At 50.8% G+C, this 20,500-nt stretch overlaps 3 protein-coding genes across 4 annotated transcripts; all 3 read left to right on the top strand.

Annotated features, from left to right (window-relative positions):
* Window positions 1–4,243: 4,243 nt before the first annotated feature.
* On the top strand, window positions 4,244–8,426 carry LOC120696798 (V-type proton ATPase subunit C-like). The gene is made up of 11 exons (XM_039979792.1): window positions 4,244–4,468; window positions 4,565–4,633; window positions 4,750–4,877; window positions 4,977–5,076; window positions 5,317–5,384; window positions 5,593–5,734; window positions 5,989–6,105; window positions 6,210–6,335; window positions 7,692–7,775; window positions 7,844–7,923; window positions 8,010–8,426. The coding sequence occupies exons 1-11, from the start codon at window positions 4,346–4,348 to the stop codon at window positions 8,104–8,106; spliced, it is 1,134 nt and encodes a 377-aa protein (XP_039835726.1). The 5' UTR covers window positions 4,244–4,345; the 3' UTR covers window positions 8,107–8,426.
* Window positions 8,427–8,933: 507 nt separating this feature from the next.
* Window positions 8,934–9,418, top strand: LOC120696797. Its single transcript, XM_039979791.1, has one exon. It carries the CDS (start codon window positions 8,974–8,976, stop codon window positions 9,382–9,384), a length of 411 nt encoding a protein of 136 aa, XP_039835725.1. The 5' UTR covers window positions 8,934–8,973; the 3' UTR covers window positions 9,385–9,418.
* A 1,276-nt stretch (window positions 9,419–10,694) lies between these two features.
* LOC120696795 (probable mediator of RNA polymerase II transcription subunit 26c) lies at window positions 10,695–13,724 on the top strand. Of its 2 annotated transcripts, none has more exons than XM_039979790.1 (9): window positions 10,695–11,357; window positions 11,471–11,539; window positions 11,660–11,742; window positions 11,851–11,897; window positions 12,031–12,083; window positions 12,429–12,468; window positions 12,567–12,709; window positions 13,068–13,164; window positions 13,387–13,724. In XM_039979790.1, the coding sequence occupies exons 1-9, from the start codon at window positions 10,995–10,997 to the stop codon at window positions 13,503–13,505; spliced, it is 1,014 nt and encodes a 337-aa protein (XP_039835724.1). In that variant the 5' UTR covers window positions 10,695–10,994; the 3' UTR covers window positions 13,506–13,724. The 2 variants fall into 2 exon arrangements, with proteins under 2 accessions (XP_039835724.1, XP_039835723.1); XM_039979789.1 differs by having other exon boundaries at window positions 10,697–11,357; window positions 11,851–11,924.
* The last annotated feature ends 6,776 nt before the right edge of the window (window positions 13,725–20,500 follow it).

The following is a 20,500-nucleotide window of genomic DNA, read 5'->3' as shown; positions in this document are numbered from 1 at the left end:
GATTAACTAATCAACCCATAAATGAAGTCCTATATTTCTGAAGCAAGCAATAATTCCACGATTCATCAATCGGATTTCTAATTGGAATCTAGATAAATCAATTGGAATTCTAATCAAAATCTAAACAAATTAATCCGAATCTCAATCGAAAGCCGGACAATTAATACCTCGTGTGGTCATGCACGGGTTGTACAAGGAGTTACCATAAAAAAATAATGATCTTATCTAGGTATGGATAAAATTTATATTACCCATAGCAACGTTAACACACGGACACTATTGTAACACCCCTCAATTAGCACTCAATTAGGAGCCTTAAACGAAGTTTGAAGATTCAAATGGAGTCAAAAATGTCAAGCACACGTGTAGCTCTCTGCTCTTTCTCCCGTGCGTCGTTGCCGTGGTCAAGTTGGCCACGAACGCCGCTCGCGCGCGCTCACGACGCGCGTCCCCGCCCATGCTGTCCTTGTCTCGCTCGTAGGCCAGCACGCTCCTCTCCCGAACCCTCTCCATGCTGCCTGAGCCGCCCACGCCTCTCCCTCTCCCTCTCGCGCGAGCGCCGCTTGCCATGGCCGCCATTAGCGTCGCCGCTCGTCGGTCTCCCGCGGAGCTCCCTCTTCCACCCTTTCTCGCGCCCAAACGAGCCCGTAGCTAGTTTCCTTGGCCTCCACCGGTGCTCCCCGACCCGCTTGCCGCCGTCCAGAGTCGCCGGAACGCCGCCACAGCGGCACAGTACCGCCGCCGCCCGCCGCCCGCCGTGGAACCGCCGCCACGGACCACCTCTTCGCGCTCTAAGACCACCCAGAGGTAGCTCTCGAGTCCCTCTAGCTTTTCCCCAACTTTCCCCATGCCGACGTTGAGCCCTGCCGCCGGAATCGAGCCCGAAATCACCGCCCCTGCTCTGTTTCGCGACCAAGGACCTCGGGTTGAAATTCAAGAAAGTCCAGGGGGTTATTTGAATAGACTGTGACTCAGACGAATAGTGCTTTAAGGACTTCTTTGTAATTTCTAGCTATAAACTTTGAAATTCAATATCAATTCGTAGAAAATTCGTAAAATAGAAAATCTTGTTGTTTTGGAATCCTCTTGAAGAGATCTATACAGTAGAACCATAATATGGTAGGTGTTAGTTGCAAGTTTTTGCTGTAGAATTAGATTTATGTTACTAGGTGCATAAAGGCTAGTTGTTTATTCTTTTTCTTAATTAATTCTTGGAGCCTTTTTATGCTCTGAAATTTTTATGGTAGTTTGTTCATGTGACAATAGTGTTTCTATAAAAATTTCATGATCAGTTCTCTGGTGTAGCTATTTATTTGATTTAATCCTTGTTTAGTAGACTTTATTTATGGTAAATAGTTTCTGTTAGTAATAAATCATGAAAATATTTCTGCATGTTCTTTTTGATTAGATTAGCTTGTCCAGGAAGTTTGAGCCTCAGTTCATGACAAGAACAGGAGCTAAAAATGAATCTTGCTAATCTACTATCTGTTTTGTTTATTTTCTCAGAATTAATTCAGTGTAGATAAAATCATGAAAAATTCACAGTCGCTAGTTCATTTCTGTGTCAACCTCATGTTAAATTTTGAGCTTCTGTTTTGCTCTAGTTTGACCTGTATAATTTAAGCTTGTTCTAGGTGTTGTCTGAATGATTGAATTATTGTGATTAATTGGCTACATGTCTTGGCATGAGTTTTACAGGGTAGCTTAATCTGTTCATGTTATGTTTAGGGTAATTTTTGCTAAATGTATTTCTTTTTGTGCTTTGAGTTGTTTATTTATTAGCAAGCCATGACCTGCATGTTATAGGAATCAACTACTGCTTGTTTGTGCAGTTAGTGAACTTCTTGTGTGCCGTTGATCATGATGCCATGGGTAGTTAGAAATGTAGTTAACTACTCTATAAATGATTGCCCATGTGATATGATTGTTTGTTACTTGTTAGACTACAACTTTATCGTGAAGGAAAAATAATAGCATCTATATGGTTGAGCAACTCAGAACTGTGCATTCATACATATGCATTATTGCACCTCATTTAGGTACGATAGATGAACCTCGTGAGGGATGTGACATTGAAGCCGAGCCAGAAGATGGTGAATGGTGGACCCATCTAGAAGATGGATGGATGGATCCCGATGTGCATGACCGAAGGCAGGTGCTCGCCAAGCGAGTATCATCTAACTAACACTGACTCAGTGTTCATCCCAGGCAAGCCCCGGTGCATGTCCTAGTATTTTAAAATTATGACATCCATATATGTTGCTATTACTTATGCATTATGTTTTAGGAGTTGATTTAAAACCTAGTTGCATGATCCGTAGTTCCTTGAGTTGTACTAGTATGTATAGGGCGATAGAAACGCTATGCTTAATAAGTATCGATAGAAGTCGAGTGACTGCTTCTCACTCGCGAGATATAGGATGTTTAGAAGACGAGTAATTTCCAGTTACTCGCGAGGTATAAGTTATATGTATAGTTATGTTACAGTATCTGAGTTATTGAAAGTGATATGGAATTGTGAGACCGGGCGGAGAGTGATGATGTTTAGGTATGGCAGCAGGACAAGGTTCCTGGTTGTCTTAGCCCCGCCTGTGTCGATCAAGGACCGGTCGTTGTGGCAGTGCTGATCGGGGATTGAACTGTACTAACCGCATGCCGGGAGTAGGAGGTAGTCGAAACCGGTAAGCCTAGTACTGCCCTGTTTCGAAAGTACAGGACTCCAACTCACCTCCTGGGGTAGTCGAGTAGTCACGGAGAAATGGGGTTGCATATGTTTATTTTTGGTGGTCTCACGTTGAGCTCGGCTGACCATATGATGGTGGGGCGGTCCTGTAGTTCGAGACGGGGAGGGGAATGGTTGGTTTGTATTGTCCGACGGGGCAAATACGTGCCGTGTTGGTTAGGTCCACCTTGCAAGGTTAAATCGGATCGATTCGCCGTGTCTCGCGGTTATGAGGGCCTTGGTCTCTTTGTCACACCGTAGCAAATGAGATAGGATATTAGAAACATTAAATGGATACTATTCTGAATCTTAATTTGTATGTCCCAACTTGAGTGTTTAGACAGGCAAACATTAGTAAGAGTTTATCTATTTAAAATATGCGGCTAAAACATGGAAAGTAAGGATACACCTCTAGTTGCTGTTCTGCAAAACAAACCACTGACCAAAGGCCGTGCATGTCTAGATATGTGGGCTAAGTTATACCCACTGGTCGGGTAAGTCTTGCTGAGTATTAGTATACTCAGGGTTTGTTGTTTACCCTATTTCAGGTATAGAAGCTAATCAGGATTCGCATCAGTGGGCTCGATGTGACGTCCTCACGTGTTCATAGTTATCATTTCGTTTTATTGGTTCTCAATCAAATTTCTTCCTCTCAGGTCATATTCTCATCCGCTGCTGTAATTTATTTTATATAAATTCTAAATTTAAAGTTGTTTTGTAAATATTTATATTATTAACTATTTTTGTGAAATTATATTATGCTGGTACCGTCTGTGCTCGCCGTCGCGCGAGACTTCTGGTGTGTTTCGATCGGCCTGTGGGTTGGAAACAGGCTGTCAGGTTACACTTAATTAAGCTAATGCGCCTGATGCGTTCAAATGATGGCCATTACGCTTAATTAAGCCGTTTAACTTGGCGGTTCTGTCACAACTATGCTAGTGAAGGCTAAAAAAAATGCACACCTTGTTAAAACCTGTAATAGGTGCAATTGCTGTCATTGTGTGGATTGTGTGGTCTAACTCTTCATCGGCAGTTGATAGTTATGGAGTCTACCTCTTCGTGTGCATAAACAATGGTACGCGTGGTTCTTCCATCACTCTAAACTTCTAGGGTCAAGTCGCCAGTCCAATTTGTAGTCACAAAGATTTGGGGTCGATAGGGTCAAGAGATGGAGTTGAGACCAGGATACTGTCCTTGTGAGAGATTTTGCAAGGTGGGGATGGGAGATGAAAATAACCCCGTGTTTTCGGGATATGATCGGTATTTCCAGATCGAGAAACAGTACCCGACTCCGATTTCTAAGACTGTGGTCCAGTCCACTGTCAACGAAGCAGAGGATATTGCCCAGGCCCAAGACAAATTGGAAGCCCAATCCACGTGTACATGGTCCGGCATAGGCCGGAATGTACTCCGTACCAAGTGATGGCGTCGTGCAGACACGTTGTTAAAGACCTGGCCCAGCCCAGCTCAGCCCAGCCCGGCTCGGCCCGTCGACGTTTCCTTCATCCCCTGGCGATCGATCGATCGATCCCCCCCCCTTCCCTCCTCACCGAGACGAGATCCCGACAGATCAGATCAAGGCGCCCCCGCACACTCGCGACCTGCTCGACGGCGGTGGCGGCGATGGCAACCCGCTACTGGATCATCTCTCTACCCGTGCAGTCCCCCGGCGCCACCGCGAGCTCGCTCTGGTCGCGCCTGCAGGACAGCATCTCCCGCCACTCCTTCGACACCCCGCTGTACCGGGTAACCCACCTCTCCCGTCTCTCTCTCTCTCAACCCGCTCGCTGGAATCGTCTAGAAAGCTCGCCCTGCCTGACCTCCTGCCCCCGCCCCGCGCAGTTCAACGTCCCGGATCTCCGCGTCGGCACCCTCGACTCCCTCCTCGCCCTCAGCGACGACCTTGTCAAGGTGGGCTGCCCTGCCCCTTCGATCCCATCCCCATCTCATTCCCTGCTGCCCCGAGCAATAGGGGAGTCTAGGCTTCGATTCGATGTGACTCTGTCTTGCCTCACCTCCCTCCGCAGTCCAACGTGTTCGTCGAGGGCGTGTCGCACAAGATCCGGAGGCAGATCGAGGACCTCGAGCGCGCCGGAGGGGTCGAGAGCGGGGCCCTCACCGTCGATGGCGTCCCCGTTGACACCTACCTCACCAGGTCTGCTCTGCTGCTACCTGCTATACTGTCCAGCCCGCTGATCGGATGGATGTTCTGCTCAACATGTAGCTCAAAAGCTTGTTTGGGTTGCGCGTGCAGGTTCGTGTGGGACGAGGGCAAGTACCCCACAATGTCGCCGCTCAAGGAGATCGTCGGCAGCATCCAGACGCAGGTCGCCAAGATCGAGGATGACATGAAGGTTTGTTTCTCATACACAAATCTGCGCATCTGTTTTTTGAATGGTTGAATCTGATGCCTGGTCAGAATGTTCAATGACGATTCACCAACATCACATACAATCATTAATCGGCGAGACTTGTGGGTACTGCATTTATTTAGAATGCTATTGGATACGCTGCTGACTTGCATAATTTTGCATTATAATATTTAAAATTCAAAGGAGCTCGGTTTACAATAACTGAAAAATTTAATTTTCCAGGTTCGAGCAGCGGAATATAACAATGTAAGGAGCCAGCTTAGTGCAATCAACAGAAAGCAAAGTGGAAGGTAAACTGTGCTGACATACTTTTGTGACTAGATTTTTAGAGGAGATGCTTTATGCTCATGTTGTTTCATACCATCATTCAATTTCCTTATAAAAAAAAGACATGATTCAATTCCTTTGTTGTTTAAAGTATAGTAAATAGGAAAGCAGAATGAGATTATGTGTTGCTTCATATTTGCACTGATTAATTTGACTTTTCTTGTGTGACAGCTTAGCAGTTCGTGATCTTTCAAATCTGGTAAAACCAGAGGATATGGTCACCTCAGAACATCTTGTAACACTTCTTGCTATTGTTCCAAAGTACTCCCAGAAAGACTGGTTGGCAAGCTATGAGTCACTCGACACATTTGTGGTAATGTTACTTTTGTTCCTCGCTTCATTTATGGTGTTTTTCAGCTTGTTTTAGAACCTCCCAAATTGGTACATTTTTCTTCTAACTTTTAATTATAAAAGCAATTGAATGTGTTTTAACCTGCCATTAGGAGGATCTTACTTTCTTTAAAAAGCTTCCAAGCTGCTCTAAATTTGTATACCTTATTTCATTTCTTATATTCATATTTAGTATTTAGCAGCTCTTTCATTTTGAGCTAACTGATAATTTCATAGGTGCCAAGGTCATCTAAGAAGCTCTATGAAGACAATGAGTATGCACTCTACACTGTGACACTTTTTGCTAAGGTTGTTGACAACTTTAAGGTCCGTGCTCGAGAGAAGGGTTTCCAGGTAAGGTTTCCTTGAATGTCTTATGTTTTACATTAATCTGGCTTCCAGCAACCCATCGTCTTCTGTCATTCTCATTCACTAAGTTTTATGTCATTTCATTCCAGGTCCGTGATTTTGAGTACAGTCCTGAAGCACAAGAAAGTTGGAAGCAGGAGATGGAGAAGCTACTGCAAGACCAGGAAGCTATGAGGACCTCTCTTCTGCAATGGTGCTATGCCAGCTACAGCGAGGTACTTGTCTTTTCCGACATATTCCAGTGTTCTTATCAATAATTGTATTTCTTTCCTTAAAAATGCAACTATTTATGTTTTTGCTTGAGTATCAGAAGCGTTGAATTGGAATTTTAGTACATATGTTTAATATGGAAAGTCATTAGTTAATGATTGATGTCATTATTTTCTTCATTTGCATTATAATCGATAGGTTGCTTCTATTTAATTTTCAAATAAGGAATTCTTTTGATTGATGTTGTTACAATCTCACTGCCACAACTATGTTATTTAGGGAGGAATTCATATGGTGGTAACTCATTGGGCACAAGTTATTGTCAGATTGTGATGCATCACCTTTGTTAATTAGATCTATGAATTTTGGGTGATTTTTTCATTATTATTTTGCGCGGAATATGAGATTCTAATTCATAGAGAGTCGCAATACAGAAAAAATGCTGGTATTCTCTATCATGGAAAACTGCTGTCCTTTTTTTTACTGGTTTAGGGCTAGGAACTCCTAATTTTCATCACAGAAGATTTATTTTTACTGAGGATTGAGGCCTTGGCTAGATTTTAGATATTGCTGGTGCACTTGATTGTTGATGATTGCTTCCAGGGCCGGTCCTGGCATTTCGGGGGCTGGGGCGAGATAAAATCAGATGCTGTTTATTTAGGCACAAACATTCAGTAATATTGATTATTTCAATTGCAACATTAGCCATGTATCTTGTTTCAAAAACACTGGCTTCTAGTTAGTCATTGAGGCGTAGCATAGCATCTCCACATCTCTGAAACGCAGATGCAGCCTGGTCATGCCAAGACCCTTGGGTGCTATCAGTGGAGAAGAGCACCTTCGGGATAGAGGCATTAGGCTGGGCATGAAGGGAAGAAATCAATATGAAAGTGGCCGCATGGCTCTGCGGATCACGCATGGCATGTGTTTCGAGATGAGGGGAGGGGAGGGGAGGGGAATGGGTGAACGATGTGGCTGATCGGTTAATGAGATGGCTTCAATCACATAAATTGGGCTGAGCAGTTCACGCTGGGTGGTGTGCGCTGGTTTTTAGCAGGCCTCGTTTGCACATGCACATGTGGCTAGGGGGCTCCTGGGATTTGGGGCCTGGGGCTGCCGCCCTGCCTGCCCTGCCCCAGGGCTGGTCCTGGTTGCTTCAGTAAACATGACTGGAGTATTGAGGATTGCAAGCCCGGTTTGAACAAGGACTGTCCCTTCTTCGTTTTCTTTTCTTGTCTTTTTTGATGAGCAAACCCCCTAAAAGGTTGTGATAAGCTTGGCGATCCAATGTAAAAGCCAGCCACTTGAATGGAGACAGCGAACAGTATCTTGTTTGATCAATTGTAATTATTTCTGTGCAGGTATTCAGTTCCTGGATGCACTTCTGTGCGGTGTGTGTATTTGTAGAGAGCATTCTTAGATATGGTCTGCCACCATCATTCCTGGTAATTTGCTCTGCTGTCATGGTCAACTCTATATTTTCTGTCTTGTCTAATCTTATCTCTTGCATCAGTCTGCTGTTCTTGCACCATCTACAAAGAGTGAGAAGAAAGTAAGGAGCATCGTAGAGGAGCTTTGTGGCAATGTCCATAGGTAATTCAGTGTTTTTAGTTGAGGTCATTGCATTGATAAGTGACATGTTGGTATTGTTTTTTACTAATGCAACATCTGAATTGCAGTATTTACTGGAAATCCGAAGATGACGTAAGCGTTGCTGGTCTGGGAGGTGAATCAGAGGTCCATCCTTACGTCTCCTTTACCATAAACTTTGTCTGAACCCAGTATGTGGCCTATTGTCTGCCAATATTTTGAAGCAGCTATTACCTTGAGTAATCGAAACAAACGAATGGTTCATGTATATTACTTGTGATACGCCAATTCTTTCTTGATTTGTCGCTCTTCTCTGGTCCTGTAATTTATGTTGGAGAGATCTGCCGATCAATAATGTAGCTTTTGAGGAAACTGAAATATGTTGTGGCTGAAGAAGAGATCCATCACCTTGTAAAGCTTCTGTGGATATTTTTGTAACATTGGGCTACTGGATTTATACTGTAATAAAGCCGTGTCAAATAAATCCTGGCAGGTTTCTTCCCAAAGTTCCCGTTCATTCTTATCCCTGTTTGATTGCCCATTTGCCATTTCCAAACAATCATTCAATCCCAGGAACGTTAAAATCCAAAAGCACCAATGAGATCTATGCCAAATTGCCAATCAAACAAAGTGCAAAAGCACGAGGGGAATAATCTTTGTAATTTAATAGGAATGAAGAATTCCAGATGCTCTAAATAATGAAGTTTGCATCCCTTTGAAAAAGGAGGAGCCATGTTTAAAACGGAGAGGCAAGTCAGCTAGCTCGTCTTGACAGCCCAGATAGTGTTCTGCTCCGTTGATGAATGGATGCTGGAAGATGTTGCCGTGCGCCAGTGCCTAACGTTAGATCCCTTGCCTGCACTCCAGCTTCAAGGCACGCTAGTTCTGCTCATGGATTCTGGTGTATATGCTTTCCTTCGCCCCATAGCATTACGTACAAAGCAACGCTCTCCGGCCGTCCGGTCCTATAGGAGAAGCTGGATGCAGTGTCGTCGAGATGCTGGCCGGTGACACGCCGTGGTTGGGCTCTCTTCGCTGCATGCTTCCTTCAGGATGGGCATTGCAGCTGGGGACGGCGGCGCCTCCCCGAGCTGGGGCGGCCGCCTGGCCGCTGAGGGCTGCACCAGCACGGGGGCGACCATGTCCGTGGCGCACCGCGCGCCGGCGGCGTCGGCGTCGGGCGGAGGGCACCGTTGCTGCAGCTGCGGAGGCAGGCACTGCGTCAACATCTACGTGAACAACAATGTGCAGGGCGTCACCAACTCCGTGCTGCTCGGGAGCAAAGTGGTGATGAGAGACCCCGGAGCGCGCGTCACGAGCCGCCACCGGCCGCGGCGAGGTCGCCGCGGCGTGGCGAAGGCGAGCGGAATAGGGATCGTCGCCGGCGTGGTGCTGCTGTGCGTAGCAGCAGCAGCCGCCGCCGTGTTGTGCCTCTATGTTTTTGTACGCGTACGCAACCTGTAATTGATCGGGCTGTTTTGCTCGAATTCGTTGGAAAAAATTTTCACATCCACTTGTGTGTGTGTGTGTGTGTGTGTGTGTGTGTTGCGTTGCGTTGTGCGCGGGCGCCCCCGCGGTTGTTTTGTGTGTGTACTGTGTGTGTTGCGTGTGCGTGTGTGTGGGCGCGCGTCGTGCGTGCGTGTGAATAATCTTGCATTGGTCCAAACCAAACATACATGCCACTATATGCGGCCAAGTTTGGAACCTCGACCTTCCAAGAGTGGCACGCCAACAACAGCAGCAGTTCGAGGTGCACACGCAGACGTGCCCGTCGCACCGCATGGAGGGATGTCACGGTCTTCACCAAGACCTGTTGAATCAGCAACGCGTCGTAATCAGCTATCTGTCCAGATACGTGTTCACTATAAATGCTAATCAATCGATACAGTGGATATGAGGACGTCAGAGTCCATCAACCGGCTGGTTTCAACAAATGAATGACGGTCCCTCTAGCTAGAAAGGGGAAAAAGAAAGGAGGATTCATGTGGACTCAAAAGATGATGATGAATGAAATTCCAATTAAGGATTCACATGAGGATTGTTCTTCTCTTATTAGATGTGAACAAACCAAAATTGTCATATTTGTATGAAAAATATACTACAATACAAATTCACAACTATATAAAGAAAAGATAACCCACCATCTCCTTATAAAATGATGCGGACTTGAGTTAATTAAACCATTGAGTGGGTAGTGGTTGGGCCTTAAATGATCTTCCCTTCACCAATCCAATTGCATGTTTAAGTAAGGGAATGCACCACATCTTTCGGGAAAGGCTAGAAATTTGTTATTTTTATATCTTACAAACAAAGTCGAATTTAGATAGAATATTTTACAAGATTGTGTATCATCATATCATCTATATGTGTGATTTTTTTCGTGAATTTAGATGATTTTTTTATCATGGTTTGCATGGGTTTTCGCGAAGGTTTAGTTTTTACCAAATACGTTCCCTTTAAGTAAAAATGGAAGACTTGATGAATTTTGCGTGATAACATTTTTATTTCATTTTTTTGGGAATTTTTCTGCTTTCTACTACAGCATATGATAGGAGTAGTGGGTGCACTTTTCTTATTAAAAAAATGCATCATATAAGCTCTCTTCTTTCTATCTTCTATAATTCTATACATGGCAATTTGGCATTTTTTTCACCAAATTTTGAACAGAAGTGTTAAAAATTCAACACGAAAAACAGATAACCGACCGGCACAACGAAAAGATCCAAATCTGTCCGCGGGAACAAGGGAATGTACCCAGGGAATTTTTGGCCCCTACTCCACCGTGCCAACCAACATGCACCCACCACCACCGCCGCGCCGTTAACGGGTCCGGAAGCTCGCTTATCGGATCCACCCGGCCCTCCCGTCCGATTCCCCAGCCGCGGCCTCGGCCTCCCACTCCGGATCGCTGCCTCACCCCCTCCGATCCGTCCCGGCATGGCTGCGCCCCCGCCGAAGGCGAAGGCGCCGAGGGGTTCGGCGGCCTAACGTTTAGTCCTGAGGATTCCATCGGTCGCGTTACCGGATCTTGTGGCTGCCGTCGAGGATCCGATCCCCGTAACCGCGCCGCCGGTATGGGCTCCGACGGGCGCCTCCACCTCGCGCTGGCCGCGTTCGGGGGCGGCGGCGACGTGTGGGACCTCGTGGACGCCGCGCTCGCCGCGGCGGCGCGGGACAGCCCGGACGAGCTGCGCGCGCGCCGCGACAGCATCGTCGAGCGGCTCTACGCTGGTGGCCGATGCCGCAACTGCGATGACCCGCCGGCGCAGGCGCAGCCGACGAAGGCGGCTGAGACTGCTGCTGCTGCTGCTGCGTCGGCGTTCCCGGCCTCGCCGGACGAGGAGGTCGACGCGGACGGCTTCGACGACGACGAGGCTGACGCCGGCGTGGAGAGCAAGATCCTGGCGATCAGGGACTTCCTGGAGGACCCCGACCAGGTCCTCAAAGATCCCGTTTTTACCGCTTTGACAATACAATTTTCCTGACAAAAGGAGAAACGGGCTCACTGCTTCGTTGCAATCTGTACCTCTGTTTTGTGGTACCGTCACAGTCGGAGGACGAGACGGTGAGCCTGCTGCAGAACCTGGCAGACATGGACATCACCTACAAGGCTCTCCAGGTCAAACTTACTTTTTAGCTTCCCTTTTGTTGGACTTGCGAAAGGAAGGAATAATTTGGATGGATGCTTTCTGAGGCAGCAGCTCATGGATTGAAAGGTTTGTTATTCTGTTTTATGCAGGAGACGGACATCGGCCGGCATGTCAATGGCCTACGCAAGCACCCATCTGGTGAAGTGCGGCAGCTGGTGAAGCTGCTCGTCAGGTGAAGAACAAGCTGACGGCTGATAGGTCTATGTCCTATTGGACCAGGAAGTACTTTCTGACATTGGTTTGATTGTTTTGTGTTGGTGCCTTGTTTTTGAACCTGAAGAAAATGGAAAGAGATAGTTGATGACTGGGTACGGCTGCACAACTCAGGTGGTGATGGTGGTGGCTCGATCATAAGTATGGCTGTGCATACCATGCGTTGTGTTTAGCTCCAGAGCTTTTGGATTCATTTTGTGTTTGCCTGTTTGGTGGTAATTTTGATATCTTTGATCCATGGTGGCAGGCGATGGTGACTCGCCTGATAAAGTCCAACCCAAGTATCATCAGAACACTCAGGTAAGTTGTTCTATCATAATACGATGTTGTCTGCTCTTCTGTGTCTTACTTATTATATTAGTAAATAACTGCGGCATATTAGCTTTAGTTAATCCAGCTTGCTGAGAGAGGATTGACCAGTGCTCGATATTGTGCTAAAATGTTCCTAGCTCAATTCTCTTCTTAGTATACCAAACAAACAGAAAATCAAATGCAATTAGCAATACTTAGCTCATGTCTTAGTAACAGCTAAAAAAGCTGACAGAAACATAAATTGGTTCGTATCAATATGCTCCTGTATACTAACAAATTCTGTCTATGCAGTTTGTAATGTGAATTTTGTTTGTTGCTACTGTGCAATTGCAGGCTTCAGACTTCAAGTATTCCCCCAGCCCACAGAGACAGAGTGAGTTCGCATATCAATTCTCCAAGGGGTTTAAACAGATCTCATATTTTGTGTGACCAACTCATGTTTAATTTAATGGAACCTATTTTGGAACTTAGATGGTTTGAGCTCAGAGAGGTTTAGCAATCACAATGTGGTGGAGTCAATGGAGAAACGTAGAACAAGCCCTGCACCTGCATACCATAACACCAAGCAGAACAGCAACAACAACTATTCTACTACCTCGTCATCAGTTCCAGCTGTATGTCTTTCACCATACATTCTTCTCCATTTTCTTATATCTGTATTTTTCATTGGCTCATACCTTAGGGGCTATGCACTTGCTTTTATTTAGAGTAGAACAAGATGGCTAGAAAAAATGGGTCAATTGCAAGCCCAAATAAAGGGGGAAAGGAAATAAGGCCATGCAATATCAGCATGGAGTTACCTTCTTTTGACTAATGATGCCTCACCATCCACCACACGTCACTGCACATTGATAGTGTCACGCAAAGTAGTGAAAAAGATGTTAATCACGATGAAACTTTAGCTTTTGTCAGCTATTTTTGGCAAAAGAAGTGCCTACACTTTCATGTGATGTTCATAAATACTCTCTGCAGAGGACAATTAGGGAGCAAAAGGATACTCTTTTGGACTCTGAGAAGCTAGATTCAGCCAGGAAGAGGCTTCAGGAAAATTACCAGGAAGCGCAAAATGGTAATATTTCAGCGACATACTTAGCATGTTTACCGTTGATTTATAGGCTTAGGGACCTAAATAGTATTCAAATATGTGTAATCGTTAGTCTTATTTGTCATTTGGTGCTACAAAAATGCCATGTTATACTGTCAGCTTAACACTGTGATATTGAGTAGCAAAAGAAGTGATATGTTTTTAACATCGTTTTTTCTGCACTCATTGTTTCTCATCTTTTCTCAGCGAAAAAGCAGAGGACCATTCAAGTGATGGATATTCACGACATACCAAAGCCGAAGAACAGGAACAACGTCCTCCGCAAGAGCGGTGGCGGAGGCGGACTCCCGGCAAGGCACCGGTGATCTGCATGCGCAACGACCATCCTACATACAGCGGACTCACAAATTTGTATTCTGTGGTAATCGAAAGCGAAATTTGAAGGGGAGTTCTTTTTTCTGTTTGATTTGTACCCTTGCAATCCAATCCACTCTAAGTCTGTGATATTGTCTAGCAACATGACGCTACGCTTTTGCTTCTCATAAGACTGAATGAAATCAAAATGTTATTGTGCCGTCCGTGAAGTATTTGTTTTTTTTCCATGGGACGGCTGGCTAAGCACAAGTTCGTGCAATGCAGAATGGGTGCATGGTCGTGTAGCAATTCAATCGTGCACGTTGATTGAATTTTCTTTTATCGAAGGAAATAAATAAGTAATACTTTTTTATAAATAAATAAATAAATAACATGAGCATACAATGATCAAGGCGTGCTTTCTACCTTGTACACCTCAAATGATTGGCAAGGAGATGGCTCCAGTGGCAAGAGCAGAAGTTCTTGGTCAAATCAGCTTTGGAGCATCTCCCGTGGGTTTGGGGAGACTAGAGGCGAGGCGACATGACATTCGTGTGTGCTGTCCTGTCCCCGTCGTGGGCAAGTGGGAGCCATGTCCTCGCCACTTTCAGATCAGATTATTCGTTCAGTTCTGCAGCACGACCTTGCTGCTGGCCGGCGTTGCTATGCTAGATTCATCTGTCAGAACAAAAAAAGAAGAAGGATATTTGTTGCTTCCATGCACCGTCTTCTTCGACTGAACCATTTTGCAGTTTTCGGGTGTCGTGGTGCTGCAAACCACAGCCGGGTGGCGGAAAGCATCCGCCCTAGCCCAGAGGGTGTGAACTCGGGGGTTAACTAGTCCCAGTCAGATCTCCCTCAAGAACACGATGAACACAGCAAGATTTAGAGTGGTTCGGGCCGCCGGAGCGTAATACCCTACGTCCACTGTGTGTTGTATTGCCCTCTCACCAGAGTGAGAGAGTTTTCGAGAGCTTTTTGTCCAGAGAGCCCCCAGTGCGCAGCGAGCGCCTCCTTTTTATATCTCAAGGGAGGCGCGTACATGGCTGTTGGGTCCCCGACAAGTGGGCCTAACGATGTAGTATAAAATAACGTACTGTTCATATATCATGGCGTCGCAGGCAACGGAGATCTCTCTCCTGGAATCCCTTGCCTGCTCCTGGAGTCCCTCGTTCATCATGTCCAGGCGCTGTCTTGTCGGGACGATGCCAGGCGTAGCTAGTGGCGTCGCCTGCCACGTAGCTGAACGGGCTGTGTAGGGAGCGGCGTAGGCGGCATGATGGAAAAGTGCCGTGCCGTCGTATCCATTTAATGCTACAGACGGGCTCTGCGCGGGTGCGGCACAGACGGCTGCACTGTGCACCTTAGTAATACGCGGTGCACAGTGAGGCCTGACAAAGGCTGTCCCGCGTGCCGCGGCGATAGAGCACGCCTCAACCATCCGCATTAAATGCGGTGGGTGGGCGAGTCTCCTAGCGGAGGACTCGCACACGAGCTCGCGCCCGTGCCTCCGGGACACGTGGCGGCTCCGGACCCCCACGTGGTAAGGGGGTCCGGATGGACGCAGGAGGTCCCGGACCCCTATGGGGGTCCGAGGCCTCGGCTGTCAGCTCAGAGCTTCCCTTTCTTAGAGACACGTGGCGTCTCCGGACCCATCCCCAGGCAGGGAATGGGGCCGGGGCCGTTGGCCTGGTGAGGAAAGAGCCAGACCCGTGGGGCCTGGCTACTCCGTCCTTTGCGCGCAGTTACGGATAACTACGCGGGTCCAGCCTTGCTGCAGTAAGAGTGGGTATCCTTGATACTGGGTACCGACAGTGGCCCCGGGCCCACCTTGGGGGAGGTACGAACCCGCAGGTGGGGCCACTACTGCAATTTGGCTCTGCATAGCTTGAAGCTTCTTGCTGCAGGGTCTTGACCGGCTTTGACCATCCATCGAGTTGTTTGCTGCCTCATCACATCGCAACGGCTTATTGACTCATGGCCCCACGCACAGTGGTTCACCTAGTCACGCGCGCGACGCTCGGCATTGTTGCGGCCGGAGTAAACGGATCATTTACCACCGGCGCAGTTCCCGAAAAGCTCGGTCACGCCAGCGCTTAATACGTGCACGTCAGCTCAGCTTCCGCCTCGCTCCCCGCGCGCGCGGGCGACGGTTCAGATCCCGTCTTTTCGCACCCGTGTTGGTTACCTGCTCACCCCGCCAGGTGGGCCTGGGCTCCTATGTCATGGACTGGGCGGTCAACGCCAGGCGCGGGCGTCGCTTGAGTTCCGGCGACGGTTCCGGGGCGCGCCGGTTGAGTCAGGCTTTATAATGGGGCGTACCGCGTTCCGCAGTTACTTTCCCGCATTCGTCTTCTTCCTCCTAGCCTTTGCGCCCCTTTGCCTTCGAGCTTCCCTTGCCCTTCTCTCCCCTACGCAGGCTGCTCCTCATTCCACCAAGAGATGGCATCCCTTGTTCATCCCCGCCGCTACCAGACCGAGGAAGAGTTGAACACAGTGCGCCGCCTGCTTGGGTGGAGTGCTCAGGAGACCGACTGGGGGGTGAGAGCAGGCTCGGTTCCCCTTGGCAACCTCCGCACCGGGGAGTTTGTGCTATTCACCTCGCACATCTCCACCGGCGTGGGACTGCCGATTTCTTCGTTCCTGCTGCTGCTGCTGGAAGACTTCCAACTTCAGCATCTGACGCCCCACTCCCTCCTCCTGACGTCCATCTTCGTGCACTTATGCGAGATGTTCGTGGGAGTGCGGCCCTGCGTCATCCTCTTCCGCTACTTCTTCATTCTGGTGAGGTCCGGAAGGAGCAAGGACGAGGTGGGAGGGTACTACTTCCAGATGAGGAGTGACCTGGCGACTCCTTACATTCCCGGCCTTGCTGGCGGAAAGTGGGAGGAGTGGCGCAGGGATTGGGTGATCGCCACCACCGAAGCCAACGAGCGCCTCGCTCTGCCGACCGAGGGGCCCGCCTCCGACAAAGCATCCTGGAGGGCAAAGCCGCCACTGCAGCCGGAGTTCGACTCCGTGCTGGACAAGATCAGGTCGCTGGCGGAGAGCGGCCTCACCTCGTGGCACGTGCTCGGAGACTTCGTGAAGCGCCAGATCGCTCCCCTGAAGCAGCGGCCGCGTCCTGCGTGGAACTTCACCGGCCTCAACGATTGCAGCAGGACCCAACGCGGAGAGGGGAGCGACCTGACCTAGGAGGCCTTGGAGGTTCTGGTGCGGAACGTGACGGGGGACGCCTTCATCCCGGAGAACCTGATCCTCCCACAGAGCATAGTCCCCCTCTGCGAGGACTCCGCGAGGGTGGCGGTGCTGGCTACCCTGCCAACTCTGGACGACGGGGGACTGGCCCCACGCCAGACCGGAGGCGACCCGAACCGTGGGTTCCGGATCCTTGGCGCGTCTGGGGATCAAGCTATGCTGAGCGCTGCGGGGTCCGGCGCCACCACAAAGGGGAAGCAGGCCGCGGCTAGCAGCGCGGCCGCAGCCGGTTCCAGCCGGGCACAGAGCAGCTCCGGTGCATCGTCGGGAGACGCAGGCCGGCGCAGGCTACTCAGGGGCGACGGGACCCTGGTCTCGGAGCTCGCCGCGAAGCGCCAGAGGTCTTCTGAGGGCGCGGGCCAGGGTAGCTCCCGGGCTGCCGACCCCCACGCATCCTCTGGGGCGGCTGCACCACCACCATCGCCGCCGAGGAATTCCTCCCGCCGGCAGCAGCAGTAGCCGCAAGAGCAGCGGCAACAGGCGCGAGGGCGGCAACAGCAGCAACAGGTGCAACCCCGGGTCGCGCCCGTGCCGCAGCCACGGGGACAGCAGCAGCAGGAACAAGCCCGGGTTGCGCCTGCATCGCAGCTGCTGGGGCAGTAGCAGCAACAGCAGCAGCCGCAGGAGAAGAGGCCGGGGCTCCGAGGACGCTGGGTACCCAGTACTTCTGGGTTAGTGTTATCCTGCTTTCTTCCCTTACGCCGGTGCTCTGCTTTTTTCCTGAGGGCTTCTCCGCTTTGTTACCAGGGCTCCTCGCCCCAGCGGTTCTTCTACCATCGCCGGCTCGTCGGCTGGTGCCCAGGCGGCCGCGACCTCGGCGTTGACAGCAACGGCGACAGCGGGTGCGGGACCCTCAGGTACAGCGACCTATGCCAGCCCAGTGGTGTGTGACGTGGTGCTGACAGGCGTGTCATTTCCAGGCTCAGCAGCGCACAACTCTGCGGCGACGGGGGCGCCGGTGCTGGGTGTAGCAGCGCCCGACGCGGCGACGGCGGGGCGCCGGTACTGAATGCAGCCGCACCCGATACGGCGGCGGCGGAAGCGCCGGTGCTGGGTGCTGCCGCACCCGACGCCACGGCAGCTGAGATGCCGGCTCTGGGCACCGCTGCCCCCGATGCTACGGCGGCGGAGGCGCCAGTGCTGGGCGCAGCCGCACCCGATGCGGCGGCAGCGGAGGCGCCGGTGCTGGGCGCGGCCGTACCCGACGCGGCGGCGGTGGAGGCGCCGGTGCTGGGCGCGGCCGTACCCGACGCGGCGGCGGTGGAGGCGCCGGAGCTGGGCACGGCCGCACCCGACACGGCGGCAGCGGGGGCGCCGGAGCTGGGCACAGCCGCACCCGACGCGGCGGCAGCGGAGGCGCCAGAGACAAGTGCTGCAGCGGAAGCCCCCACCTCTAGCTCCGGTCCTGTTGCAGAGGAGGAGTTGGAGGTGGTCTTTGGCAGGCGACTTCTGCAGCTCCAACTCCCAGAGGAGGATGCGATTCCCCTCCCCTAAGTGTTGTTTCAGGTTTGGCGGTCGATCGAGGAGGCAACCTCCTCCGCCGAGGCGGCCTTCCGCGGGAGTGGTCTGCTCTGGAGAGCGAGCGCCAGCGCCTCTCCGACTGGCACACTCGCCTGGAAGCGCACACGAAGGCCGAAGCCTCCCGCGCTGTAGAAACTCGGTCGAAGCTCAAGGCGGACCAAGAGGCCTACCGAGCCAACCTTAGGAAGGTGTTTGACCGGGAGTTCGCAGTGTCGAACCGAGAGAAATCCCTGGCGCAGCGGGAGAAGGATTTCACCCTGGAGGTTGCTGGCTTCGCGGCTCAGCGGTCCGACCTCGAGGCTCACCTCGCGGCTCAACAGTCCGAGCTGGAGACTCGCAGCGAGGTCCGAGCTGGAGACTCGCAGCGAGGTCCTCGAGGTCCGGAGGCAGGAGCTCGACGTCTTCTCTGCTACTCTGCAGGGATTGCGCGAGCAACTGCAGGAGAGAACAGGCAAGCTGACTGATGCCGAGGCGGAGCTGGAGGAGGCCTGGAAGTCACTCTATGCACGGGAGGCCCACGCCACCGGCATAGAGAAGGAACTTGGCCGCCAGCTAGACTCGCTCAAGAAGCTGAAGGAGTCGGCGGAGCGGAAGGAGGCCAAGCTCGAGGAGAGGTCCCGCGAGCTCGAGGAGAGGTCCCGCGAGGTGGAGGTGGTCAAGGCGGCTCTGGACACCCGGGTGCAAGAGGCGGTCCGGGAGGCGGTCCGGAAGCACCAGGAGGACCAGCGCGTGGAGGCCCAGCGGATCGCTGACTGGGCGACCGAAGCGAGCCTGGCGCTGGTGCCACTTGGACTGAGCCCGATCCAGGTGGCAGAGCCGCCAGCTTCGATAGCTGACGCCCTCCCGGTGCTGAATTCTGCTTCGGATAGGCTCCAGCGCCTGGGGCCGGTCCTTGCTGGACGGCTCGAAGCCGAGGGCCGCGAGCTGATCCGGATGGTGGCGGAGCACATCCTGACCTGCCTCCGGAGCCACGACCCGACCATCTCGCTGGCGCCCGTGGTCGATGGCCCTGTAGCGGAGACGGAGGCCGCCGCTCGGGACAGCGTGCGGGAGGTCGTTGACTTCGTTGCCGCCTACTTCAAACGGGAAGCTGCGGACCCTTGAGCTGGGGATTGTATCTTTTTCTTTTTGCACTATGTAACAAACACTGTATTAGTTGAAATTTTTGATATAGAAGAAACTTCAACTTAGCTGTTTGTCAGTTGTTGATTTGCGGTATGCAGCACCCCGGCGCCCTGGCCCCCTGGCGGATAGGTTCAGTTGTTTGGACCTGTCTGCCACCTGAGCCGTAGAAGATACTCCGGACCTCCTTGGGCATAGGACTGCATAGTTTGTAAGACGAGCAAGCGCCTTGTTCCCTGTGTAGCATTCAGAACTACAGGGAGAAGAATCAAGCTTACTTATACAGTAGTAATGATACTGCAACTTAGCTGTTTGACGCATGCAGAATCTGTTCGTGATGTGTGGGACAAAGCGGATGCTCCGGGCCCCCTGGGAGATAGACTCAGTTGTTTTGAGTCTGTCTACCATTGAGACTGGACCTTGATCTGCATGAAGGCTTTGAAGCGGATGCTAGGACCCCCTGGTAGGTAGGCTCAATGGTTTGAGGCTGGCTACCACCAGTCAGGACTTAACCTGTGTACCACTTCAAATTTACAGCTTAGTAGCAGGCCCGCGGGACTCATCCCTGACTAGTGCCAGGCTGGTACAAGGTCCGGGGCTCTAGATGCGCAGGTCCAGATTGCTCAGTGCTTGTTACAGAGTGGTGGAGTGTGTAGGCTTAGGGTACGGGACCAGGCTAAAGCGCTACACAGGGCTCCGGACCATTCCAGGAAACAGCACGATCTTCCCGGACCTGGCTTCATCGTCCCAGGCCTCTCGCAGCAGTGGGCAAGGTCACTTTGTTGTACTCGATCCTTTGAGGGATAGGACTGGACATGCCGTGTTGGACTTAGGAAACCAACTCTTGAGCTGGAAGGGGGTCCGGGCCCTTAATTACCCGGCTCCAGGTACTAGAGTACTCGTTACAGGGTGGTGGAGTGTGTAGGCTTTTGGGTACGGAACCAGCTAAGCGGCTACACAGGACTCCGGACCACCCCAGGAAACAAGCACCCGCTCTCCAGAGTAGGTCCCTAGGGGTCTGGACTCCTCTCCAGCAGCAAGAGGGTCCGGATCTGTACGGCAGTCCAGCAACTCAATTCAGATCTTAGTTGTAGCAACAAGGGTA

The sequence above is a fragment of the Panicum virgatum genome, chromosome 3K (assembly GCF_016808335.1).
Source record: "Panicum virgatum strain AP13 chromosome 3K, P.virgatum_v5, whole genome shotgun sequence".
In the NCBI taxonomy this organism is placed as follows: domain Eukaryota; kingdom Viridiplantae; phylum Streptophyta; class Magnoliopsida; order Poales; family Poaceae; genus Panicum; species Panicum virgatum.
The sequence above is the reverse complement of the archived record's forward strand: the minus strand, read 5'-3'. Positions and strand labels throughout refer to the sequence as shown.

Excerpts from the sequence above, each read along its gene's own strand:
- LOC120696798 (XM_039979792.1), top strand. The coding sequence starts at position 4,346 with ATGGCAACCCGCTACTGGATCATCTCTCTACCCGTGCAGTCCCCCGGC. Across the intron at positions 4,469-4,564 it reads TCGACACCCCGCTGTACCGG|TTCAACGTCCCGGATCTCCG; the intron begins GTAACCCACCTC and ends CGCCCCGCGCAG. Across the intron at positions 5,077-5,316 it reads AGATCGAGGATGACATGAAG|GTTCGAGCAGCGGAATATAA; the intron begins GTTTGTTTCTCA and ends TTAATTTTCCAG.
- LOC120696795 (XM_039979789.1), top strand. The coding sequence starts at position 10,995 with ATGGGCTCCGACGGGCGCCTCCACCTCGCGCTGGCCGCGTTCGGGGGC. Across the intron at positions 11,358-11,470 it reads TCCTGGAGGACCCCGACCAG|TCGGAGGACGAGACGGTGAG; the intron begins GTCCTCAAAGAT and ends GTACCGTCACAG. Across the intron at positions 11,925-12,030 it reads TGGTGGTGGCTCGATCATAA|GCGATGGTGACTCGCCTGAT; the intron begins GTATGGCTGTGC and ends CCATGGTGGCAG.
- LOC120696797 (XM_039979791.1), top strand. The coding sequence starts at position 8,974 with ATGGGCATTGCAGCTGGGGACGGCGGCGCCTCCCCGAGCTGGGGCGGC.